The 27,312-nt window shown below is 41.6% G+C and overlaps 2 protein-coding genes across 4 annotated transcripts in view; both read right to left on the bottom strand.

Moving 5' to 3' along the window:
* Positions 1-20,497, bottom strand: part of chchd6a (coiled-coil-helix-coiled-coil-helix domain containing 6a) — a 99,588-nt gene extending 79,091 nt beyond the window's left edge. For 2 of the 3 annotated variants that reach the window (XM_039801482.1, XM_039801485.1), the window contains exons 1-4: positions 20,274-20,497; positions 18,376-18,469; positions 16,794-16,914; positions 15,379-15,523 (exon numbers count right to left, since the gene is read on the bottom strand). In XM_039801482.1, coding sequence (XP_039657416.1) covers positions 15,379-15,523; positions 16,794-16,914; positions 18,376-18,469; positions 20,274-20,357 — 444 coding nt within the window. In that variant the 5' untranslated portion in view covers positions 20,358-20,497. Of the gene's footprint in view, positions 1-12,318; positions 12,823-15,378; positions 15,524-16,793; positions 16,915-18,375; positions 18,470-20,273 lie in introns of those variants that run through there. The other variant, XM_039801486.1, reaches the window with a different exon arrangement.
* A 321-nt stretch (positions 20,498-20,818) lies between these two features.
* Positions 20,819-26,390, bottom strand: LOC120559901 (E3 ubiquitin/ISG15 ligase TRIM25-like). The gene is made up of 4 exons (XM_039801983.1): positions 25,562-26,390; positions 23,764-23,903; positions 22,196-22,363; positions 20,819-21,814 (listed from the first exon to the last, which is right to left on the bottom strand). The coding sequence occupies exons 1-4, from the start codon at positions 26,180-26,182 to the stop codon at positions 21,106-21,108; spliced, it is 1,638 nt and encodes a 545-aa protein (XP_039657917.1). The 5' UTR covers positions 26,183-26,390; the 3' UTR covers positions 20,819-21,105.
* Between the last annotated feature and the right edge of the window lie 922 nt (positions 26,391-27,312).

Below are 27,312 nucleotides of genomic sequence, written 5' to 3'. Positions count from 1 at the left end.
AAACTGAATTGCATTAAAAATTTGGAAGTCTGTGTCTTCACATGTCATTGTTTCTATTTTTCTATTTCCTGTTTTATTTCTGTCTCCATATTTCCATTCTCACTCCTTCCTTGTCTTTCATTCCTCGTTATCTCTTCTGTGTTTTCTTTGTCTGTTGTCAGGTCATTGTGTGTATTTCTGTGTTGGATTCTGTGTGGTAGTCTACCCGTTTTGTCTCAGTGTTCCTGTTTCCTGTGATTCCTGTTTTTTATTTTTGCTAACACATTTTGGATGACCTCGTCTGCTGTTTTCTGGACACCTTTTGTTTGTATGGATTTTCGCTTATTAAATCAGCTGCAAATCTGCATTCCAGCTTTACGGTCTTCTTGTGGCGGTCATCACTGAGGCTCAAGATCAGGCCAAGTTGGTGTTAGTCTGGGGGAAAGTTGTAATGGACAGTCAGTCAGATAATTGTTACTGTCAGTGAGAATTAAAGACTTAGAGAACAGATCAAGGTTTCAATTTAGACATGGTCCTTTCAGTTCAAGTTAGCCGGGAAGTGTTGAGAATATAGATTTTGCAGCAATAAAATGTGCAACCCAGTCCATTGACAGCTTTCAATTTACCAAGCTCTATTATATAATTACAGTTTCAAAATTATATTTAGAAAGATGACCCAGTATTACCCCTTAACTGCTTCAGTGAGCTACAGCGCACTCATCTTTTACGTAAAAATGAGTCTTTTTGTCAACTGTAAGTATGCCTGAGACGAGCCAATTTTGCAGCAACATTATTGCTAATAGCTGGAAATAAAAGGCAATCTAATCTGATGTCAATTCTTTTCTCAGTCTGTCCCTTTTTTTTTTTTTTTTAAACCAAGATTTACCGGACTTCCTGTCTGTCTGTCTGTCTGTCTGTCTGTTCACTTGGCTCCTCTTACCTGACTGTGCAGTGAGGGAGGCTGAGCTCACAGTCAGCCTAACAGCTTTACATGCAGTACCATGTCAGTTCCTGCAGATTACAATTACTGATACAACTGCAGGCTTATCTGCACCTCACCAACTCAACTCCTTCACTCTCCTCTTTCCCTCTATTTCTGTCCATGTCACTCCTACCATCTCCCCATCTCCTCTCCCCTCATTTTCTCCAAACATTCTTTTCCCCATTCACTCTTACCTTCCTCCCCGTTACTATTCTTAATCTTTATTCCTACTTGTTTTTTCCTCCCCAAACACAGGGACAACCTCTGTGATTAACTGTGCATGAGTTCATACGCCTGAGTGCACGTCTATGCGTATATATGCATTTGAACCTTACATGTATCCGTGCCAAATTAAAGCATGTGTGTGCTTGATATTTTATACAGTCAGACTCTTTAAATTGCTCAAAGGATGTACATCCATTGAAATCCAAGACAAAACCTGTGCAAAGCTAAGCAACTCATTTAACCTGTTTTTCACTCATCTAAATGGCATAATAGCAGCGTGTTACCATATGTCTGACTAAATAAGCAGTCAGAGGAGTACATGATAAATCATTAAGCTATTCACAAGCTCATATGTACTGCTATAATGAAGCATGTCCCCATCTGGTTCTATCCTGTGCGTGTGTGTGTGTGTGTGTGTGTGTGTTCTATCCTGCGTGCGTGCATGCAGCTGTTTCTCTCACACCCCTAACCAAAATCTGAATGACTTCACTGAGTGCGTAAAAGAGACAAAACAGTCGCTCCATCAGCAGAGAATCTCCAGCTGATTACATGGGTTTAGGTATAAACAAGTGAGGCAGGTTTGTCCAATCAGAGCCAACATCTGGCTCATTCCAGCAGGGCTGCTTGACAAAACAGACGGACCGGAGGGAACCCAGCACTATCTTGCTCTGAAGTGGTGCTGCTGCCTTGTAATACCATCTGGGAATTAAACACTGGGGATTTAGAATAACGTTTGGCTTTTATGGCCTTTGCGGTAAAACAGTGGTGGTACTGTTACGGGGAGTGTTCCTGAGACGTGATGGCCATTCTGTGCAAGTGCTTTTGATATGTAGTACTTTAACGGCACTTACATCAACACGGTAGATATGTACATAGAAAGAAATACCATAACAATTTGTTACCAATGATATTATTAGGGTATGTGAAAATTTAAATTTCAATAACATGAAATCATATAAAACGGTTCCTGTCTTAGTGAGTGTCCTCATTCAGGATCCTAGTGGCCTGAAGGGTAGAAGCTCCTCCAAAGCCTCTCAGCACTGCCCTGGTGTATCTGGTACCTTCTTCCCAACAGGGTGAAAAGGCTGTTACTGGGTTGTTTGGATCTTTAAAGATTTTCCTAGCCTTTTTAAATAGCCTTTAGGCAGGGTAGGGCACCGTCTATTGTATTATTATATTATGAGAAATGTAGGAGTATTTGGAGTATCTCAGCTTTTGCTGCTTTAAATTTTAACCACTTTTTTTCTAAGTGTCCCCTGTGAGTTGCCCAACTTTATGCAAATACAAATGAAGCTCAGCGTAAATTCTTTCAGGAAGACTTCTAAACTTCATCCACCTCTCTCTCTCTCTCTCTCTTTTTTTTTTTTTTTTTTTTTTTTTTTTCTCTCTCTCTCTCTCTCTCTCTCTCTCTCTCTCTCTCTCTCTCTCTCTCTCTCTCTCTATCTCTCTCTCTCTCTTTTTTTTTTTTTTTTTTTTTTTTTTTTTTTTTTAAACTGATCAGCTGTTTCGAGGCGTTCCCTATTTAGTTAAACCAACCAGAATTGGCCATGAATTTCACGAGCCAATCACAGCGTGGCATCCCTGCTTTAATTCTGTTATTCTCTCTGCTGCTGTCAGCTGTCATTTCAGGCAAAACGTGCAACCCTCCTCCTCCCTTTCCTCCTCCAGTCATCGTCACCCACGGCACCCTGGGTCCTCCTCCGGCAGACCGCTCCTGTCGGCTCCTTCGGTCCGGTCTTCAGGCTCCTTCACCACCACCACCACCACCAGTGTCTAGACTCCATCGGGGGGAAATGCCTTGGCTTCTCTACCCCTTTAAAATTAGTTTTATAACGACGGAGTCTAATCTCCAAAGACTCTGTACATTTCATACTATGCATATGTACAAATAAACCTTTGCATATTTGCAACAAAGTCTCTCCTGATTGAATATTGAATTGCTGGAGTATATGTATTTCACTGATGAACAGAAAGTAGTTTGTGAAAGAAAAGTAGCATATTTTAAGCACTTAACTACAGTGATTGTGCATTGGGTTCTGAGCGCTGAAGCTGCTGCTGCTCTGCTAACATGCTGCTCAGGTTACGCCTCCTGTGTAGACACGGTGTAAGTCTTTCACCATATGTGGTTAATTGTGTTGGAACTGCAATCCTGACTAACACAAGACAATTATAAAGTTTTATTTATTTCATTTTCGTGGCCTTTTGGGGGTCTACTTTCCAGCTGTGGCAAAGTAATGTAAATGAAACACTGCGGTTGCTGTTTAAATATTAAACAAGAGAAAGGCTATGATTACAGATTATCTCCTACATGCTTCTTTTTGGACTGTTTATGACTCACAGAAAGAGTGTTAATACGCCCGCAAAGATATACAAGCCTACACAAAAGTACACAGGTAGTGACTATAGTGAAAACAAACTTGAGTCAATTGTTCCAAATTTGAAAAAAAGCTAATTACTTCCTGTGGAACCATATATTTCACTTGGTATTCTTACTCTTTGCATGTGAGATTTTCCTTGAAGACTAAAGTAGTTTGAACATTACAATAAAATGTTCCCTGTCTCTACAGCCAACTCTCACGTAATACAAATAATTGGAGAGATACAAGGTCATGGAGGAGAGATTAGGTATATCGGATTAACATGGGGAACCTATGCATTAACATTTGTGACTGGCTTGGCATTAAGAGAATTTCACACTTGAAGTTTAACTTAATATACTGCATGTTGGGCTCAGAGACAAAGTAACAGACAGAAAAAAGAGAGAAAATAAAGAGAGATAGAGAGAGAGAGAGAGAGAGAGAGAGAGAGAGAGAGAGAGAGAGAGAGAGAGCGAGAGAGAGAGAGAGAGAGATGCTTCCACCTTAACGTGAAATCAGTGAAACATTAAATAGGCTTTTGTTGCCATCTAGTGTCCCTTGGAGGAAGTGGGTAATCCAGCATTTCAAGAGATCTGCTATTGAGTAAAAATTGACATGTATAAAGTAATAAAATTATAATACTAATAAGTAATAAATAATTTTGACTAAAATTGCTATCAACATGCAAATCAACACTTCACCTTTGTCTTTGGCTCTATACAGTCTGAAAGAAATTCTCGTCTCACCTCTCACATTATAACCCCGCTGTGGTTTACATGACAACTCCCAATTTCAGTACCTGAAGAGCACCACTACCTTGTAAACCTGCGATATTGTGATCTTGTGGCGGTTCAACATTTAGAATGCAACTGCTGGTGGAAATGAAATTATCCCCCTGACAAATTCACCTCCAGAAGTTTAACCTCTTGTGTGTAGCGGTCACAGAGAGCTGAGCTTTTCTATCAATCTGTCACGCCCATATCATTTAAATGGGACAAATTTACCATCCGTTTTACAGTGAGCATTGAAGAAAAATAAAAAAAAACAGTTGGCCTCCCCTTTAGTTTTGATCTGTGAGACCCTAAAGATTTTTCCTGGACAGTAGTTGGGTGTTGGGTGCAGGATGGTGACACTAGAGTGCACCAATTTTCTCGTGAAGTGGTATTACGCATTATGCATAATTTGCAAACAAAAACGTATGCTATTAGAAGAATATGAATAATGCTATTATGTACGCATAGTAACTTTAACCAGCTTGCATTTCTCCCTGTCACATTATGTCCTCGTAGGAGTAGGATGCAACTGATTCACCTGTGCTTTACAGGCGTTTTCAAAGAATGAGAAAAGCATGGATGGCATTTTGTTAAAGGGCAGCTAATAAAATAGGCTTCCTAATTGTTCTGCAAAAACACACACAGAGAGAGAGAGAGAGAGAGAGAGAGAGAGAGAAATTTACCATATGCTAATGTGGCTTATAACCTTTTTTTGCTTTCAACAGGCACCAAAAGGCCATTAACACATTATAAAAAGAGAAAATCCCTTTTAGCCCTTTAGTTCGACTTGCTTCCTTTCTTTCCATTCTCCTGTTCCCCTCTCTCATTCTGAAATTAATCTGCGGAAGATTTGCTATTAACAAAGACTATTCACAGAGCGCAGCACAGTGGGCGAGGGCCTTGGCTTAAAAATGAAGGAAAAAAAAAGGGGGGGGGGATGGCGGGATCAGACAGTTCACTGAGAAGAGGACAAAAGACAGAAGGAAATGAGTGAGGGAGTGAAAGGTGGAGAAAAGAAGGACATCATTGCCTGGCTCTCTCTGACTTGTGACTCAGTGCCTTGCCCACACACACACACAGACACACACACAGACACACGCACACACACACACACACACACACAGGAAGCCCTTAGTCACCTGTAGCACCTTCTCTCCCTTCTCCTCACACCTTTGTTCCACACTCAAGGCTGAGCTCTGTACCACGGGTGCTTCTCAAGTCTCTTATTTGACATGTCCTCGCTCCTCGCTTAAACAGGAAGTCGTCCTAAAGGCCGTCTCAAAGCTCTTATTCCCTGGGGTGTCGGACTGGGGGTGAAAAGGGGTACGGAGTACCCAAGGCCCTGATGTGAGGAGGACCCAAAAAGATGCGTAGAATAATGCTATTATGGACGCATAGTCATTTTAACCAGCTTGCATTTCTCCCTGTTGCATTATGTCCTCGTAGGATGCAACTGATTCACCATTATACTGCTAAGCGTTTTAAAACAAAATTAAAAAAAACAATGATCTGAACTGGCCCCTCTCAGCTTGACTCAAGCCAGCTGATGGTGGCACCCTGCGACTCAGCTGGTCAAGTCGTAGAGGCTGGTTTTAGAGCGTAAGGGACGTCACCCGTTTCAACAGGCAATAGCAAAGTCAGCTTGTAAAGTCAGCTACAAACTATAGAAATAAAATATGATCAAAAATCCATTTCATTTCTATGTTACAAACCGTTAACTGGTCGAAATGGCAGATAAGACGGAGGCTCAACGTGCGCCCGCGTGCACGTACGGTCGAGCGAGCTAGAGAGTGACTGAAGAGAGGGAGCGCCTAGGACTGAGCTGTGAATGAGAGGAATAAAACTTGTTTTTCGCCGTTTCATCACTAGAAACGTAACTGTAGCAAGCATCTCACTATCACTGACGTTATCCACATTCATATTTAGACGCGACAAACGATATATCCAGCTACAAAAAGCCTGGAAGTCGGAAGTTAGAACGGAAGCACAAAGAGTCGTTGCTATGGAGATGATACACCGTCTTGTGTCGTCGAATTGGTGGGAACTGGCAGGTTTCACAACGCTGCAGACCGGTGCGTTGTAAGTAGTTGCAAGTTTCAACTCATGTCGTGGCGAATCCTTGGTCTGAACTGGGCTTTACATGTAGCACATGTGGGAAGGGGCCCATACTGAATGCCTTTCTACAGTGCCCAGAATTTTGTGGTACGCCCCTGCTGATTCCTGCCCTGAAGAGTGAGGATCGTAGCCTGGCTCCGCTCTGCTCTCTACGTACTTCCGCTCAATTTTCATTTTCCTTCAGTACGTCGTCTGGGTTTGCGGTATAGTCGCGGGTTTTCTCCGGCCAATCTTTACCGGTCCAATCAGCGAACAGAGGGAGTGGCTGAGAACGATGACGTTGAGGTCGTGCGCTAGTTTGAGCTGTAGTTCCGTAATGGCGTCGGAGAAAGATGCGAGCGAAGCCATTCGGTCAGTTGTGGCAACGCTGCCGAACATCCAGAAGTTAAAGCCCGAGCAAGAACGATCTTTGCTGAGTTCTTGTTGGTGGCCACGATGTTGTGGCCATGATAAGTTTGATTTTCCAGCTCGCTCCGTTAGTGGCGAAGGAGTTGGCTAAGGCGAACGCTAGCGATGCTAAGCCGACGTCACGACCAAACGTTAGCGATTGGTTATGGCAGATCCAGAGTGGCTCTGGGCAGATCCAATAGTTTTAAACTTCAACAGAGTAGCCGCCTTCAAGGAAGTTAACACTTGTCCATGGACAGAGGCCAGACTCTCTGTACAAATGAAATGTACGAGAGTCTGGTAGGACCAGGCTATGAGGATCGAGGATCAAGGAGGGATCTATTAACAGTAGGTCCCTTAGCTCTTTTGACCGGGGCTTACTGGTTGTCTTCGACTGAGGACCGAAAAAAAAAAAAGTGAGCAAGCCTTTGAAGCAGTGGCTCAGACACTGTGGAACGCCCTCCTGCTGTCATACGTTCTATTCAATTCAATTTTATTTAATTTATAGTGTCAAATCATAACAGAAGTTATCTCTGGGCACTTTACAAATAGAGTAGGTACACCACACTGTATAGTTCTGTGGTCTCTGTTGAAAAAGCTATTTTAAACTATTTTAACTGGCCTTACTTTACTGTTTTTTATTTCTATTCGATTCTTTTTATTGTAGTTCTTTTGACAGATTTCTCTTGTGAAGAACTTTGTTCTGTAAATGGTGCTATATTAAAGAAACATATTTTTATAATTATTATTTTTATTACCACCTCTGAGGAGCCAAACGGGAGGACAGGAAAGCAGCCTTCCCGGAAGCCATGCAGATAAAAGCCGATGTTAACTCCGCCCCTACAGCAGGCAAATTTCAGACTGATCTCATAAAGTGGCGTACGTATGCCACGCCAATTCGTATGCCATTTTGGAGTGTTATGAAGACGCATAATCGCTTTTTTGTGAACGCCGTTTGGCCTCCATTGACCTACAATACGGCACGTTCACGATGTTTACATCCGCTGTATACAGCGTAGAAATACACGCGGATAGCTCAAAATGTGTACAGATAACACGCCATTTAGCCTTAGAAAAGTGGCGTGTATGTTTAGGCAAAGTAATGATGCCATGTTGCAAATTTGAACGGGACGGCGTTCACATTTTTCCCCCCTCCTCCTTGTCCATCATAATGATCTTTTCTGCCAACACCTCTGTTTTCAAACCCTTCATCCTTCTTCTTCTCCTTTTCTAAGTCCCCTAAATTGGGCAAAATGTTCAGTCATCTTGTAACCTTCTTTTAAAGCATATCCCACCACCCCCCCCCGCGCCTTTTCTTATTCATCCTCCTAAAAGCGTTAAAGAAACGTTACTAATAGTCACTCCTTCCATCTCATCCTCACACTGTTGCTCTCCTTTTCCACGTCTTCGTGATCCTGCAGGAAATGTTAAATCGCTTGTGAAGGGTTTTTTCACCCTGCAGTTCATTCCCTCTTCTTCAGCTCAATTCTACAGGAAATGTGTGTCATCGTCTCTTTCATTCCCCATTCATTCGCGGCTCCTCTTCATTCTTCATCCTAACCCCTTCACAAAATGTTCAGTCACTTCTTTTTCACCCTCACATCCTTCTTGCTTCCGAAAATTACTGAGCAAGTGCTTAATCAGCTGTCAAGTCTCACTTCTCATAAGTTCGTCTTCTTCATCCTTTTTCTCCAGGAAACATTGCAGCACTGTCATTTCTTGAAACTTTTCCCTCACAGGGTTTGGAATCAACATGGGCCACCTGCCAAATGTAGGGTGGTTTCAACCCCCCCCCAGCCAGTGTTTTAGTCAAGACCTTTTTAAGGTTTTGGTCTTTTTGTCGCCTTTTGATGTTTTTGTCCCTTTTCTTTTTTTGACAACGTTTTTGCACTTTTTTCAATACATGCATATATGTCCCGGGACCTCCCTAGATAGTTGGAGATCTCAACCCCCAAATGATGAACCCAAATTACGCACTTGACCAAGACAGGGCAGACCGAGTCAAGGCAAAGATCAGACCAGTGCGAGTCCCACACTGCATGACACGTTAAAATGTAGAAAATGCTAACCATAGGCACTGAAATTGATCTGAAAGAGTGGCAGATTGATAACGTTAGCTATCTAACTTACAATGACCTTTCTTTATGAAGTTATTGTCTTTGGTCCTTCAAAATCCAAAACTGCCATCCCTGCCGACCTTGGTCCCCTTGCCCCCTATGTTAAACCCCATGCACGTAACTTGGGTGTTATTTTAGATCCCCATCTTAACCTGGAGAAACAAATATCCAAGTCCAGTTTTTACCAACTAAGAATAATTTCTAAACTCAAGTCTGTTCTGTCATACAATGATCTGGAAAAAGTCATCCATGCCTTCATAACCTCCCACTTAGACTATTGTAACTCTCGCTTCAGATGGTCCAAAATGCAGCGGCTAGGCTGCTCACGAATACAAAAAAGCGTGAACACATTACACCTAGAGGTCGACCGATTAATCGGCCGATTTTATGGCTTTTTTTACATAATCGGCATCGGCCAATATCAAGCCGATTAATAGGCAGGCGCATCTTCGGGCAGCCTGATGTTGTTGTTGTTGTGGAACACGAGTTCGACGCACGCTGCCCCTAGAGTCAATTACCAGCAGAGTGAGCAGACCTCATCCAGTGCCTAAGGAAGGAGCTGTTCCTCGGAGAAAACGGTAAAGATAAAATTCTTATAAGTCGTATATATTTAATTAAAAACGTATGACATGTTACTGCCAACTTCGAGAAAAAACATGAACAGGCGACATGACGTTCGGCTACTTTGGATATTGATAGCTGTCGTGTCATGCTGTCATGTCACAATAATTAAGCTAGAATTTTGCAATCACAGACAGTGGATCTGAGACTTTTATTATTTGTTCTGTTTGTGTGTCTATATTTGAGAGGGTTGTCAACTCAATGCAGAGAAAGAAGTTGTAGTTAAAAGAGACCACCGCACCATCGGCTAGTGAAGGACTGGCTTTGCTTTGCTAGCGTCGTTGCTAGGGTTGGTACAGAGTAGACCCGGTGCTAATATGGCACCTGTGCCTTAACGACCCGTATCTACCGGACCGAATAGCAACGCGGATTTCTGTACCTCATTTCGGCGCCATTGATATGCCGGCGTTGCTCTCTGATGCTCCGAAAACGAATGTTAGAATAACAGAAACATCGCAGCATGTGACGCTAGTTAACATTACACTCGTCAGCAGCTAACGTTAGCCTACCATTAGCTAGCAGATGGATTAAACACGATTAAAATGCTGACAGCTAAACGGTGTAAAGTGTGATTTATTTCACTGTATAGGATCCAACAGCAGTATGTTAAGCAGTGTGCTGCTGCCGTTGTTTAACTACTTGTCTGAAGAACAACACAGACGGTGCCTCGCGGTGCATTCAAAGTTGTTGTAAAATACCCTTTTGCCATGGTGGTTGTTTTTGTTGTTCAACAGCAATTTACTAGTGAAATACGTTATTGTTATAAGTTATAGTTATTACATTATTATTAAATCATTTAATTTTGACCATATGGCCTAAAGTTGTTTTCCCCCTTAATTAGGTTTTGTCCATTTGGCTTTGTCTGTCAACAAACAAAACAAACCAAAAATACATGTTTTAGGACAGTTTTTGGGAAGATGATAGAAACTTTTTAGCCTTGTATCACTTACAATGCACTGAATTATTAGCTGATTTATAAAACAAATCTATAAAATGACTTGAAGAAGATACTATACAAAAATACTAACTTAACCTTGTATCTTCCCCCTTTTTTAGTCATTAAGTCTGATGGCTGAAAAGAAAACCACCCCCTTATGGCAGCGCTTCACCCAGCCAACACCAAAACAAATAAATGCTGCTGGTTGCTACTGTGTGTCAGCACTACTATTGTTAAAATGGTCAATTTATTTTATTGTTCTCAGCTGTTTTATAAATGCTGTTAAGTGCACTAAACTTTATCTTTTAATTGAAAAGTTTATTTGACAAAGTTAAATTTATTTTCTTTCTTCTTACCCGTTTTGTTTATTTATACAATATATGTTATTATACATGTTTAATGTAAGTATACAAGTGCAGATTGGTGTTCAAGTGTTCAATAAATGTTTTTGTTGAGACATTTTGTGTATCTTAAGTACTTATTAGTGTTAAATTTTATCTTTCAAATAGAGGTTAAAAACAAGCAAATATCGGCCAAAAATAATCGGCAGCATATATCGGCCATCGGCCGACCCCGATTTCAAAAGATCGGCATCGGCCTGAGAAAACCCATATCGGTCAACCTCTAATTACACCTGTCCTAGCCTCCTTGCACTGGCTTCCAGTCCAGTCTAAGATACAATTTAAAATACTGTTGATGGTTTTTAAAGCACTTCACGCCCTGGCCCCCAGCTACATAGCTGATATCATTCATCTTCACGTAGCCCCTAGGTCCCACAGATCCTCCAGCCAAGGCCTCCTCCATGTCCCACGGTCAAGGCTTAAGCAAAAAGGTGACAGAGCCTTTTCTGTTGCTGGTCCTCAGCTGTGGAACAGACTGCCACCTGACATCAGAAATGCCCCTTCAGGCTCAAAACTCATCTTTTTACATTGGCCTTCCCGGCATCTTAATTGTCTTATCCTGCTAGGTTTGTAATTAAGTGTTTGTCTTTCGATGTACTTTTTAGCCTAAATCACTGATTTGTACGCGTTTTATTTTATTTTTCTTATTTTATTTTATCACCCTGTGGCTAATGCGCTATGTACAGCACTTTGGTCAGCGCGAGCGGTTTTTATATGTGCTTAGAACATAGAAGTAAGTAAAGTTTAGAAATAAACTTTACTTACTTAACTTACTTTATGCTTTCTTTCTAAGTGCCGATTCAAATTTGAGGTGGTCCCAGCTGTCTCAGGCAGCGTTCCATTGCAGAATTGACACACTGCTGTCTGTTTTCTTTTAGATGTTGTTTTGCAAATAAACTCCTTATGGTTTAGGTAGCCAAATTGTATTACAGATGATTTGGCTGATATCTCCCAGATGGCCCGAGCTTCTTCTCCTGTCTCCCACATCCACTTTCTTGGGAGTGTGTGTTAAGCGGGCGGGGAGAGGGGAGTCAACAACATATATATTGGTTGCAGTTGAAGCAGGAAGTTTTACATCCAAACACAGTAATGAACACATAAATCAGACAATGCACCGACAATTTAGGGATATCCCTGCAGTTGAATGAAATAAAATCGAGTGCTCTTAATCCGAGACCGAGAGAAGAAAGCGGTCGATTCCGAGACGAGACCGAAACCTTCAACATGTGGTCTTGAGACCGGTCTTGAGACCAAGACTGATCTCGGGTACTACAACAGGCAGGGCTCCTGTTAGATAGGGCCTCCAATTAAGAAGGTGGTCTCTGTTGCCAGAGTTTGAAGACACGTATTGCATAAACTAGTCATAAAACTGGTTTTGTTAGTATCGCTGAGATATACTGTAAAACATGACTCATTCTCAACAGTTACGAAAAGCAGCTGTTTCTTCTTGCAAGGGTTACATTGGACAAAGCGCTGTGGATGATGGTTGATCATACCCTCTGATTCCACAACAGGGGGGGAATCTCATTTGAGTAAAAGAACGTGAGCAAATCTGCCCGCACTTCATGTGTATAGTGTGTATATGTAATCATTGCACCAGAAACAGTAATTACAAGGAGCCCTCAGCATTAGAAAGTCCGGTCCTGCTCGACCGGTCATTCTGTTCACGCCGTCCCTCCAGCGGCTTTCTATTAGCTCCGGGAGTGTGTTGGAGTGGAGATAAGACAGCGGCAGGTGGAAGGGGGGGGGGAGTCACGTGAAACAGGCACTGGCTGGTGTGTAAAACAAGCTCTCCCCCTAGCCCACGACCCTACCTCCAACCCCCGCACGACTCCTATCTCCAGCTCCAGGAAACTCTCTGGGTGCAATTTACCGCTTGCACTGCACTGATAATACTGTCTCCGGGGCAGGAAGGAGAGAGTAATGGGCTGGGATAGAAAAGAGAGAAAGACAGAGGGAGATAGATGGTGGGGAGCGAAGACAGAAAGAGAGCAAGGAAAAGAGGTAGAGAGAGAAAATGGTAAAGAGAGGGGGGAGATAGAAAGAGAACAGGGATGTTATAGGTGAAAGGAAGGAGGAGTATCACCATGGAAATTACAAATGCAATCCCAAGGCCCAATTTTCTTGACTTGACTCTAAACAAACTTATCTCCTGCTACTGAGAGACCTACTGTATATCACTGAACTCACTCGCGTGTCAAACCTAAGGTGTTCAGTCAAAAGTGCTAGAATGACCGCTGACCCAAAAAAAAAAAAAAAAAAAAAGGTACGGTGTCATTTCACACTACAACAACAGCTTTGCCAACGAGTCACTGGTGGAGGCAGACTGATCTCATAAAGTGGCGTATGTATGGCACGGCAATTCGTATGCCGTTTTTGCGCGTTATCAAGACGCATAACCGCTTTTTAGCGCGTTTATCAACGCCTTTCGGCTACCATTGACCTACATTATGTGTGAATTTTCGCCGTAGCGAGCAGTATGAAAGGACTGAAGTCCGCAGAGGGACGTTGGATGGGGTGGTGGATGGGTAAAACACAGGACTTTCATCCAGGATAGCGTCCCGCGTGTGGTGGTTGTCAACCTTTTTTTTTTTTTTTTTTTTTTTTAAGCCTTCCCCAATGTTTCTTTCCTAAACCCAACCGTTCATTGTTTTCTTAAGCGTGTGACGTTGGTCACAGTCGTGTTTTTGTCATTTTTTTTGTCACTAAAGCCTTTCCCAATGTTCTTTTCCTAAACCCAACCTTTTTTATTTATTTTTTATTTTTTTTACATGCATGTGACGTTGTTCTCGCGATAGCATGGCATGTTCTAATGATAGACCCCACGTGGGTGTGTATGTTTACATCCGCTGTATACAGCGTAGATATACACCCGTCAACCTTGAAAAAAAGGTTTTCACAGTTTGTTTTTGCTTTTTCCAACGTTTTAAATTGTAAAAATGTTCTTCTACACATTTTCAGCGCTTATTTCTACGTCCCATATTTTATGATATGAAACAAAAATTTAAAACAGGTCAATTTGACCCGAAGTCAACACAAGGGTTTTTAAATTACATTACAGACACATCTCAGTGAAAAACATGGCACAGGAGGCTTTTGCCTTGAGTAAAAGTATAAATGACAGTCAAGGACAAAGGTAATTTAGGCACGTTAGCTGTAATCTGCAAAACTGGACGAGGTGATTATTTAAATTAGCAGTGTGGCCCTATCTTGGCCTTGGGGTCTTTTCCTCAGGCAGCGGCATATACAGCAGGGGTGTCAGTCTTTCTAGTGCTGTCAGGGATCGTAAAGGCAACGTTGCACCAGGAGGGTACAACATATTAATTTCCCCACAAGGAGCAAGTATGCAAGTATGTGTTGTTTTTCTCAAAACTTAAGTGCATTTAATATTCTTTCATATACATTTTAGAAATAATCCTTTTGGGTATTGTCAATTTATATTTTAGATCCTTGCTTTGGATCCTCCTTTAGATGTCCTTGCCTATGTGTTGCTGTTCATGTGTACCTGTGGTAGCTGGGAGGACTCTCTGTCCTCATTTAAGCTAGCAAGTTTAAAAAGTCATGCGTTTTGGTTCAAATCTACAAAACTTCATTAATAATTAATTTGACAGAGATGTTGCCTCATTAGCATATTCTCTGACTGGCTGTAGGGGACTGGAAGAGAGCCTGCCACTGTGTGCATACTGATTTTGCCCCATTTTTCTTGCTTGGTATTATTGGTTATGGACTTTTATAGCACGGTCTGGGTTAATACTCGATTCTAATTGGCTGCAGGGTGTCAAATACCGTACAAAGTGATATAGGACATGCACTAAGTAGCTTCCTGAATGTGCTACATTAAAAGAAAAATAATAATCTAAATATCTAATTTACAACACTTAGTGTATTCCTTCAGTGCCATAAAAGCTGCAAGAGTATGTAACACTGCCCCGTTTCAAATTTAGTGAACCAAAGCGGCCAACAGTACACAAGGCGTATCATTTGTTGGTGAAAGTCTTGATATCAGGGATGCACTGAATCCAGGATTCGGCCGAATATTGGGCTTTTTGACGGAGTTCGGTTTCTGCCAAACCTCAGAATTTTTTTCCACCGAACCGAATCCTACGCTTAGATATGGGTGTATGCTGTCAACAAGCTTTAGACTAACTGCCAAAGCTTCAGGTACTGATGGACCACCAATGCAAAACAAAAAACATTTTGCACAATGAATAGCTATAGTTTCAATGTGGAATATCCTAACAATTATTCAAATCACTAGTCTGTTAAATATTGGCATCACTTTATGCTGACCAGCACTTATGTCACGGGAAATCATATAAAATACAATTAAATGTGACTTATATATTAATGCAATGCTTGAAAAGAGAACAGTTACTTAGTTGACAATTCTTTGCTAGCTTCTCTGCTTTTACCACAGCAGTACAGTTGTTTTGTACAAATTATGCACACTCTGTGTGTGTGTCTGTGTGTGTGTGTGTGTGTACCAGTTGTTTGGCGTTCTTGGCTTCCTGGCGTTTGTGTTGTCTTTCCTGAGTCACGGCTTTAGTCATCTCCTCCCTTGCTGCCTCCCTCTCTCTTTGTGCGACTTTGGCCAATTCCTCCTTCAGGACCGCCTGCTGCCGTTCATACCTGAAACACATACACACACACACACACACGCACATAAACACACACATAATCATGCTTCCATTTGCTGCATACCATCAGTTTCTGCTTTTCCAAATCCAGTCAATTAGTCAAACTTACTTTAAAACACATTTCCACAAGGGGGCAGCATATACCAAATTTCATCAGACCTGTCAAATTCATGGAGTATCTAAAGGTGTGCTCTTAAAATAAAATATGAATTCCCTCATAATGAGAAGAATACTGAGAGGGATTGAGAAAACTTAAATTTAAAATGTAAAGAAGAAATAATATCTGTTAGCCTTCAGTTTGATCTCCAGTTTAAAATGCAACATTTATTTATCTTTTTAACAATTTTTCTTTGGCAGTTTTCAATCAAAAGCGGGAGGGCGTTGAGGGATGCAGTGACATTTTATTGATCCAATAGACATTTTGACATAGACAACAAGGAGGAATGTCCGATTGAAAAGAACATACGCAAAACTTTTATACTGTTCCAAAGTTAAATCTCCCATCTGTGTTTCCCCTATTTTTTTATATTGCGAGCCATCTGGCCCAAAACAATGGACTCTCAAAATGTAACTGTGATGTGGTTCTTTGGCCATAAACCACTGGTCAACTCCATGACATTACGACACACGTTCAGTTCAGCACATGATGCTAGTAAACTTGCATTTCCCTGGAATCAAAAAGGCAGCTAAAAGCCTGGTCTAGACATTGTGTGTACATGCATTCATACAAAGAGAGTACGGAATAAGTAGCTTGGTGATATTCTGATTGTACGCGGCAAGGTTACATATTTAATTGAAAGTAGTTTCACTCTGGGCAATCGTGCACGATACCCATAGTTCAAAAAGATTTGGCATACTTGTTGCTAGCCATTGAATTTCAGAGGAAGCTCCATCATGTTTGTATATAGGAGGTTGTTAGAGAAAGTAGGAGCCAATCACTTAAATGGTCACAATTCTGTACTGGGGCCTCTTACCCTGCTGCAACTGATTTTAGTTTTCCTGAATGAGCCTTTAAAAATGATAGTGCTTCATTTAATTCTTTTTTATGCAAAAAAAAAAAACAAACACAAGAGAAGAGGCACTGTGTGTCACTATAAAAAAAAAGAAAAGAAAAAAAAAGAATACTGAGCATATAGCCTGATGTGGCTATTTTTGTACATCAATATTCAAATGTACTTTTATTATCCCCAGGTATAAATCAGCTTGAATGTTTTTCAACCACTAAGGACCTGTGTTACACACCCACATGTTCTTTAACCCACCTTCTCTGTTCTTCCTTAGCGTCGGAGGCTGGTTTGCTAGAGCCGGACTGGGTGCTGGGTTGGGCCTGGTGCTGTGTGCTCTGCTGGGGTCGAGAGCTTGAGCTGGCGCTGCGAGAGGCTCCTGGACAAAGACAGAGTGGATATCAAAAGGGAAAAAACTCCTGCAGAAGACAAACTATTATGAACTAGGACACCTTGGTGACCTAAAGCATTAGAAAACAAGCCGTAATGCAGATATAATTGATACATAGTGTAATAAAATGATACCTAGTTATTTAACCTGATAAGGTTTTTTACATTTAAAAAAGTAGGGGTCTGCTATGTACTGTATGTCTGCTAGAGTTAGTTAGCCCTAAAAGTGTTCTGTTTTTGATAGGGAGGGATTTACAAGTGAGAGATTAGAAATCGAATGGTCAATTAATGTCCAAATAATGACTCCAAAAACAATGGATTCTACACTTACCCATAAAGTAACTTGATTAGAGCTGGGCAATACGGACAAAATCTAATATCCCGATATGTTTGAACAAATACCTCGATATCAATATCGTGGCGATATGTAGGGTTGACAATTGGTGCTTTCACAAAATATGCACACAATGAGATTTTTGATAAATAATCATCAGTTATGTTGCTATAATAACTATGTGGGTAAAGGCAAATAACAGAACACCTTGAACAGTCTGTTTGAGAAAATGACATTACTCTACTGTAATGCAGCCTTTAAAACCAGGAAAAGACAACGATATCCAAAATTTAAGACAATATCTAGCTATCTCATATATCGATATAATATCCATATATTGCTTAGCCCTAAATTTGATACCATGTTTTTTTTCCTGCTGCCTGCCTACAGTAGTCTCCAAGATGAGAAATCCTCAGGGCTATTTTATCAGACTTGAGAAAGCTCCTCCGGAGCCACAAAAGTCATCCTACAGCTGCAGGGTTCAACATTAAGGTTTTTTTTTTTTTTTTTATCACTTGTCCCATCGGCAAGTGAAAAAAATAATTCTACTTTCCCGAAATATATTTTTACTGGTCTCTATACAAAAAGATTTGCTTGAAAAACAGTGAAAGACGCTGAAGAAAACACGGAAAAAAGCATCAAAAAAAGCATCAAATGTAAAAAAAAAAAAAACACATCACAAATATTTAAAAACAACTTCAAAATTTTTGCGAAAAAACCCCCCCTCAAAAGCCAACTCAACTTTTGATTGGCCAACAGCTCATTCAACAAGCAATCTCCGACGACGGCCAGATAACGATAACATTATTTATGACACGATCATGCCCGATTGCGCAAGTGAGTTGTTATATTTACTTGCCCGACTTTGCGTTTTACCTTCCCCCCCGGGCCATCAGGTAACCCTTATAGCTGAACCCTGAGCTGTATTCACAAATTGAGCAGTACACTTCATGACTTGTAAACTAACCTTTATGTCTGTAGAGTTCCCCTTTTATGTCCAAATGTGGAATTAGAAGTCTACAAGTTTAACTGCTAAAACACCTTCTTTACATTCCTTTTCAGGACACATACTGTGTGCACATGTACGGTACCTGTACTGTTATAGGTGCATGATACCTGTTTCTTTCTGAGGGCTTGAGGTCGATGGGGATGTGCGTTCTGGAGCAATGTTAGCTACTCCTCTCATCCTCTGGAGAACATCTTCTGACAGCTAGGAAGGGATAAAGAGCAAATAAAAAGAAATAGGCAAAGATCAGAATCAACACAGAATTGAGAACATAGGATTGCCCTAAAGCTTTTTTTTGTTCTTTGCTTTTGTCTCTTTTAAACAGTGAGAAGCCTTTCAGCAACATTTCCACAAACGTACGTAATAACAGTTTTCTGGAGCATAAAGCATATAATATGCATTAAGGGGTATCATCTTTAATCAAATAAAAATCTAACTTGTATCTTTTTTTAAACCTTTGGTGCGCCAAATGCGCCAGAAAACAGTGGGTCACTGTAGCTCTACAATGTGTGTGTCTGTGTGTGTGTCTCCAGGGAAATGGTTAAACCTAGTTACAAAAAACCACAGTAGGCAGCAGCAGCCACTGACTCACTGTTTCTATGACTCACAAGATTTGAATGTGCAGGCAGGGTCTTTCTCGTGTTTTACAGATTATCTTACAAACATACATTTTCACAATCCTTATGATGCATTGAAGTACCAGAACTATACACTCTTAACTTGCTTGAATTGCATACGTTTATCTTTTACATTCCAGTGGCTGTGAAAGTACAGCTAGGTCTAAAGATGCCTTCAAATCCTACGGGAAATTTGTCGATAACGTCCAACAAGTGTGTGTGTGTGGCTTTATTAATCTATTTTGAAAGCAGCCCATACTTAGAGTTAGCACCAAGCTGAAAAGCACTACTTACTCCACTTCAAAAGGTTGTCGTTTCCATACACTGTTCAATGTGTTGTTCCTGCTAATCATTTTCTTTCACAGTGTTAAACACATTCTTTTTTTGTTTTACTCCCCTGCCTGTTGCACAGGTATTTGTATGGTGACATGAAGTCTTTGTTAATGCATTTAGGATTGGGAGCATTTGCTTTTATTCAACAAATCTATGCTAAAGTGAATGCAGCAGAATCACTGTAATGTTAATACATGACTGCATAAAAATGTATCCATCGCAGTTTCCGTGATGATTAATTGTGCAGCACGCATTATCACTATTTACAAAATTTAAAACATTTAAGAGAGTATAGTTTGGTATTGCTGGCTACATGTAGTTGTATTATATAGCACTTCGGAAAATTCCGACATTTACAATAGCACAGAAAGGCAGCAGTGTCAAAAAGGCACAGCACGCCAAACTTCATTTGAAATTTGCCAATTTAAAAGGCACCTGTGTTATGGACAAATATCGTCATATCTACAACAACATTTGAATCTCATTGATCGCTTTCACCGTGCAATTTAAATGTTCGAACAAAATACTAACGACCTTTAATGACTCTTTCGCCTCTTAACTGCTAACATAACGTTAGCTGGACACCTTATATTCAACGTTGATAGCAAATGCTAGACGTTAGCTAGCTAGCTAGCGAATTGTAAAAACAAATGGGGGATTTCTAATTAATGTAGTAATGCTGAGTGGATAGTTTATGTGCCGAATTGACCAGAATACCGTTAACGTTTCTAAATGACGTTGGTCATCTGCCAGATAATGTTCTTTTGCCGATAAACAAGATATTTGCATCCTGCGAAGTTTTACGACTGGAGTTTGGCGTAACGTAAAAGGGTCGTTTCAGGTCGTACATCAACCTGCTCCAGCCCCTGCATCCCTCTACATCTTCCTCATTTCATCAGTCGCTTTACTTACTTAATAGATCTAACGTTAGTTCAACTCAGAATAAACTGGTAACTTCATTTGCTATGCTGCAACACGCTAAGTAGCTAGTTAGCAGTAGGCGTGACACTAAAGTGACGTTAGCATGGCTTATCAAACGCTAGCTAAATTAGCATTACCTTGACTCCACGAAGAATCCTGACTCTGTCCTCATCATCGACACCGAAAGACACTTTTCTGGTCGTACTCTCTCCCGAGCCCATGGCTTCTGGTGTTAAGTGGCAGCTTTGCTAACGTTAATGGCCTGGTGTTGAATAATGTTACTAACATGAATTAATGTTAGTGTACTGCCCAATGACAAAATGTGTGACAGATGGGATCTGGGTTGCCAAATACGTCTTAATCCATCCCCCTTTTACAGATGTGTATAAAAGCCGGAGCATGGTTTCCTAGTAATGTATTAAAAGGAAGGAACCAGTAAATTGAATTATTCCTAACACAATTCTGCATATACATTCCTTCAACAGGTGCATTTAGGTGCAATACAAAACGGTTGAATCACTGTTAGCTACCTATCCACAGCCCAACCTGGCAAGCCCAATGTCATACTAACCATAGCACATAGTGTAAATGACCTGCCAAGAGCCATTATACCATACATACACAAATACCCACATACATACATACATACATACATACGCATAAAAATATGGATAAACAGACATTAGCACAATAGTTTATTTATAGCATAAACACAATCATGTCTCATATTCAGCCCAAATGCTAGCATTCAAGTTCAAACACATCAATGTTTACTGTATATAAGGAAAATAAAAGGAAAACGTATTATCCAATCTGCACTTCTTTAATGTATTTCCATACAGGCGTTTGAAAGAAAGCAGTGAATACAAAAGTAAGAAACAATTTTTTTAGTTGGAGGCAAATTTACATGGTTGAACACCCAAATAAAATATCTAAAATATATAAAAACAATAAAAATAGAAGTTGTGTTTACATCCCACTGTGCAGTGTGATCCAGGACTCTGGTGTGTTTGAATGTATGCTGAATGCTGGGTAAACCTGCTCCTTAAACACAGCCCTGAAGGTATGGAGGTGCTCCCTGTGTCCTTTGATGTTGTGGAACATCAATGTTCCAGCCTCATAGTCCAGCACTATCTCAATCTTCAGCAGATGATAGGCCATTTCTCCCAGAGCCACATTGCACGAGGACTGGCACCCTGTCAGCTTGTTGTTTTTCCATTGCAGCCGCCAGGAAACAGAGTTGTGTCCTAAACGACTGTGGTCACCACGGCGAGGGATGCTCTTGTAACACACACCCAGCGACCACATGCTGTTGGAGCCCACTTCTACCACCCATATGTGCACGCCACTCGAAAACCCCTGTTTGCAAAGAACCTGGGAGGCGCTTGTAAAACGGTCTGGGTGCTCTGCATAGGACTGCTTGGTAGGGCTGTACTTGACTGTGTGCAGATCATTGGAGACTATCAGGCTGGGGTGGGCAGTGCAGAGGTTGAAGGTGAGGTCCAGGGGGCTCAGGAGGATGTGGAGGGAATTCAGGAGGCGGGTCATTTCTGAGCGGAAGTCTTGGGTTTTGAGGCTTGCCTGGAGACGCCTGGTGTTCAGTGGAGCCTTTGAGGGGATCGTGGAGGGAACTGTGTCTGTGACGACTTCTCTCAGCTTATGTTCAATCAGCATGAACCTGGAGAGCAGAAGAATTTCCTCAGTTGATTTCCATTGTTGTAGTGCTACCATGACTTAGCGTCATGTCTTTATTTACAGTATGTAAGCTGCATGAATGCACAGACATACGGCCTGGAAAACATTTTCCTAGTGTGTGTGTGTGTGTGTGTGTGTGTGTGTGTGTGTGTGTGTGTGTGTGTATGGACTTACCCGTTTGTTTTATATTTTAGAAGTGCTAATAGTGCACATGTTCATTCAGCACATTATTATATACACTACTGTATATATTACCTCAGTTTGTAAAGCTGATAATAGCTTCTTAATAGTTTCTTTTTCCTGGAATGTTTTTTGTTGTATTTGTTCATTTTAATTTTACAAGCAATATAGATTTCTGTTGTACCTGTGTATGAAGATGCATGTGTCTGTCTCACTGAGGGCCTGTGTGGCACATCGCTGCGCCTCCATTAACTGCTGCTGTCGCTCTTTGAGTGCACTCAGTCTGAGGAGTCTGCGTTTTCTGCACTGGTCTCTCTCCTCCTCCAATAGCACACATAGACGTCCCTTGTACCTGAACACAACACAACACAACAACGGTACATCAAAATGAGCGTAAACTGTGAGCTCCTGTCAGCAAAAATCGTGATAATGATTCTCCACCTGTTATTGCTAGCATTGCTCGACAGTATGTTGTGTGGTTCGCTTCATAGGACTTTTATTTCAGTTTTTTTTTTCTTTTACATGTAAGGAAATCAAACATTACAATACAGATGAATGAGATTAACTATCATTTAGTCCAGTTTTAGAGCTGTTAATGAATAGTCAATGACATTTAAACACTATTACTTTGGTCGAAAAGTCTAAAAATGCTGATAAGCTGGATTCATCACATAAAATATTTGGTCTACTGAGTTCTGGCATGCAATATTATCTGCAAAAGTCACTGCCTGATCCTGCTCTTTAAAGGCCCTGACACACCAACCCGATAATCGGCCATCGGACAGTCTGGCGAGGTTAGTGACTCGAGTCTGTTCGGTAGGTTCCGTGCCGTCGTCCGTCGGTCGGAGGGGCCGTCAGCCTTCATTTTGGCCGACCTGACTTGCTGGGTCGGAGGGCGGGCAGTCGGACTCAATGACCAATCTAATTGGTGGAGTGCTAGCCCTTGACTAGCGAATCAGTGCACTTATGTTATCGTGACGAACAGCCTCACAAAATCTGACGAAAATCTTTCAAACTGACCTTTGTCGATCTGAAGTGAAGACAGATTCAGCAACTGCATGGCCTGTTTCTCGCTTAAAATGTTTCCAGAAACACGTTTCGGTGAACTATCTTCGTAAAGTATGTATCGTGTTGTATTCTGAATGAGGCGCCATTATGCTCGGTTGTAAAATCCGGGAGCAGCCAGACCCACGTGACGCGTTCGTCCAATCAGCTGCCGGTTTTCATTTTTTGGGCGACGCCTGCTGTTATGGAGACGTATTACGTCTCGCACATGCGCAGAACGTATGCTCAAGTCGGTGTCGCTTCGATGTGTTCCGAGGCACCTTTTTTGACCAACTCGGGGAGACTGATCAGTCTGACTACATTTCATCCTGACGGTCGGCTGTTGGGTCGGTGTGTCAGGGCCTTAAGACTAAAAGAGTAACTGCCTCTCGTAATCTAATGCACTATAATATATACTATAAATCGTACTGTGACTGACTTTACTGTGACATAACCTGGGAATTATTTACATCACATGACATCATCTTTGTCCAACTAAGCCCTGCCCACCTCAAACCAGGAAGATGAGGACAGAGAAACAGCACAGGCAAACGTCTCATGTTAAAAAAAAAAAAAAAACATTGTTTCCATGCCTTCGCTTGACGTCGCTTATAGTAAGACATTTGCATATTTTAATACATCTGCTTTAGGACAGCAAATTCTACTTTTTAAGGCAGGATCAATACCAGCACAGGTGCAGTATATTACCTGTCCACCAGTGCAGCCATTCCGTCCATGACACTGACAGCCTTGTTGACCACTCTGTCCCCTGTAGCTTCAGAGGCTGCTTGCTCCTCTGCTGTCCTCTGTAGGAGACTCTCTGTCTTCAGCAGCCTGCTAGAAACCCCCTGCAAACACAGATTTACGTAACCCACATTAGAGATTTTGTGTGTTTTACACCAAGTAATCTCTAACAGATATCTACATATGAATGCAGAATCTGTAGGCAAGATTTTGGCATCGAAGCATTCTGGCTCCCTTTTGTAGTCCGTTTGCAACCTGTTTGTAGTCTGAGTATGCTTTGGTTGCATGCAGGTAAACAGTCTTTGTGAAGAGTAAAAGAGCCGAAACACATTGGCCAGAATGCAATCTCAGAACCCATCGGCTAGTGTGGGTTTAAAGTGTTAAGTGAGTGTAATAGGCTAATTGTGAAGCAATCCGGTGGTAGAAGTCGTCTCTCAACTCCAACTCCAACTCCATTCTCGCGTCTCAAGTTGCTAATCAGACTGTAAACAATGACCAGCGCACGGAAGAGGAAGGCCTGGCCAAGTCCAAGTGAGTTTTAGGTGTGATGACTTTGCACTTCTACTCAGCACAGATGTAAATAAAGGTGCATTAAGTGATTCTGCACAAAGATTGTTGATATTTGAACTCAACTGCCAAACACAAACAACCCCCACCCTCTTCAGAAGCGGACAGATAACTACTGGCCGGCCAGCACATTTACATGCTGCCTCCCACCCTCCCGCCCCTACAATAAACTGCCGCCTATTGGCTAGAATAGTGTTTTGCGGCTCATGCACTCCTTTCTGTTTGTTTTCCATTTACACAGCCATGCCTGTGTATTAAAGGAGAAATCTGGCGCAAAATGAACCTAGGGGTTAATAACAAATGAGTAACAAGTCGACCGCTCTCTGGGATATGTTTTCATGCTAATTGAATGTGACCAGTTTTAGCGCAAACCGCTAATTAGCTTATAACGCTAGTCGTCGGGGCACGGGTAAAGTAAAAAGAAATCGCTATTTCTATACCACTAACAAGGCTCAAAATAGCACCACACTTCCACGGTAGCATAATGAGGGTCCCTACATGTAAACCGAAGCATTGTAAGTATACAGACAGTTCGACTGGTCGTGACTGTTTTCCCAAGATGGCGCATACGTAAATGGTACTGTCTTTATAAACTATCTTTTTAATAAACTGTCTGTACACATACAAAGGTCTGAATGCTTCGGTCTACATGTAGGGACCCTTATTATGCTACCGTGGAATCATCATCACCATCATTCATCAGTTCTGAAACAAAATGGCTTTGTGCCCGGTAGCCACTTGACTCAAACCTTTTCATTGTTGTTTAGCAATTGGCATAAAGTTAAGCCTCTTCATCATTGCTCGACATTCAGCACTCCCTAAAGTGCTCTGTTTGATTCAAGCAAAAGTAAACATTCATTCATTATTAATTCATTTTCAAAAACGTTATTCTTGTCACTAAATTGTGTGCTTGCCTGAAGATAAGTTTCACATTTTTGCGTTCAGACCTGCTGCACTGACTAATAGAATCTCTAGGATACCAATATAATTCAATGTCTCTAATTTCCCAAAAACAAAGTTCTTTCCAGGAAATTATTCAGAAATTTGACTGTAAAATAAAACACTATCCTGTGTTTTACTTTATCACCAATTCCCAATATTGCAGAGGTTTGCAAAACCTACACTAAAATATCACCGTAGGAAAAATGTCTGTGGAATAAAACTATGGTAAATGTAAATGAAACCACAAAAGGACCTTGGTGCAGCTCTCCAGTGCTCGCCTCATCTCCTCCTCGGCTAGATTGAAGGTGAGAACATCGTGGCTCTGGTGACGGCCTTCTGTGTAGCACGTTCTGCACATCAACGTCATGTCGTTGGAACAGAAATACTCAAGGGCTAGCCGGTGAGTGGCGCAGCTCTTCAACCCCAGCTCCTTCAGGGGCTCCACCATAGTGTGTGCCCTGAACGCCTCCTTCTCATGGTGTCTCTGAAGGTGCCTGGGACACAGAGACACTTCACATTTCAGGCAGGTCTTCACAGCCAGCGACTGCTCATCTATACAGTGGTCGCAGAAAACCTCTGTCTTCTCAGGCTCCGTCTCAGGCTTCCTGATGTACGGCTGTGGTGCGGTGGCTCGGTAACCTTCGATGATGCTGGAGAGTTTGAAGTTTTTCTGCAGGGAATCCACACCCTGATACTCCATGCGGCACTCTGGGCAACGTGGAAGGGTTGTGTCCCTCTTGTCGGCGGTCTTCCAGATACAGGCTCGACAGTAGTTGTGTCCACAGGGGAGAACCACCGGATCAGAGAACAGCTGAAGGCAGATGGGGCAGCTCAGCTCGAAACCTAGCTGATCCTCTGGCTTGGAGAAAGACATGATGGCAGGCGATGAGGTTGGTCGCTTCTTTTGTTACTTGCCGATTATTTCTCTTCTCATGTCACTCTTGGTGTCAAAACCTCCCAACCTTCTTACCCCGTTTCCACCTTTTTTTTGTCCTAAAACTATATCTGTCATTCCTTCTTCACTCCATATATTCTTTCCACCCTGGTGAGGCAACAGGTGAGTCTACAACGACAACAGGTAATATAGGCAGTACATACAGAGCAAACAAGGAAGTCTTCAGCCCTTAAAAATGTATCACAATAGCAGGAGGAGTATCCCCAAATGTGCGCTGTACAGCATGACTTTCCATGTGTGGTTTGTGCTAACAGAAATTTCCACCAGCATAGGGGATGCTGTTGCTGTTGACAATATGCTACACCGGTCAGCAGTCATGTCCGCTCAGAGCTCGTTTTGGAAATTAGAAAGTAAGTAACATATTTACGGGAAAGCTCAGAGCACAAATCTAGCCCGAGGCATCTTATTCCAAGTTTGGTAATGTTCTTGTTTTACCTTAAGTTTTCATCAGTAGACTTGAAAATTCCACATTATCCCAACCCATAAGGTGTATAAAACTCTTTATGGGACATAAGAAATGCATGACTGGTTGTTAAATTAACAGCAAACCTTTGTTTGTGTTTCTGCATGTGCTTGGATGACCCCAAAACAGAAGAGCATTGTATCATACACACAAATCTCACGCGCTGATGTCTCCTGTTGACTGTAAACATCACATTACAGCAGAGGATGCATTTAATAGACTTATTTCACTGGAGGTATCAAGGTTACCTTCCAACAAAAAGTCAAGTGAAAGTAATCAAAACGTGAAGAGTTTGTTTGTTTGCTATGTTAAACTGCAGGTATCATAAGTCCTTGTTTTTTTTGGGGGGGGGGGAGGGGATTATTTTTTGGGCTTTTCTGCCTTTAATGGACAGAACAGCTAGGTGAGAAAGGGGAGAGAGAGGGGGAAGACATACAGGAAACCGCCACAGGTCAGACCCGAACCCTAGACCTCTGCGTCGAGGCACAAGCCTCTCTGCACATGTGCGCCTGCTCTACCCACTGAACCAACCCGGCCACCTAAGTCCTTGTTTGACACAAACAATACAAGAATTTAGTACCTGAAA

The sequence above is a fragment of the Perca fluviatilis genome, chromosome 5, assembly GCF_010015445.1.
Source record: "Perca fluviatilis chromosome 5, GENO_Pfluv_1.0, whole genome shotgun sequence".
In the NCBI taxonomy this organism is placed as follows: domain Eukaryota; kingdom Metazoa; phylum Chordata; class Actinopteri; order Perciformes; family Percidae; genus Perca; species Perca fluviatilis.
Note: the sequence above shows the minus strand (reverse complement) of the source record. Positions and strands in the feature narration are given on the sequence as shown.

What these genes read in the sequence shown, in the direction of transcription:
- LOC120559901 (XM_039801983.1), bottom strand. Translation starts at nt 26,182, where the DNA reads ATGTCTTTCTCCAAGCCAGAGGATCAGCTAGGTTTCGAGCTGAGCTGC. An exon ending in ATGGCTGCACTGGTGGACAG is followed by an intron (nt 22,364 to 23,763) that starts GTAATATACTGC and finishes TGTTGTGTTCAG; the next exon opens with GTACAAGGGACGTCTATGTG. An exon ending in ACATGCATCTTCATACACAG is followed by an intron (nt 21,815 to 22,195) that starts GTACAACAGAAA and finishes TCTGCTCTCCAG; the next exon opens with GTTCATGCTGATTGAACATA.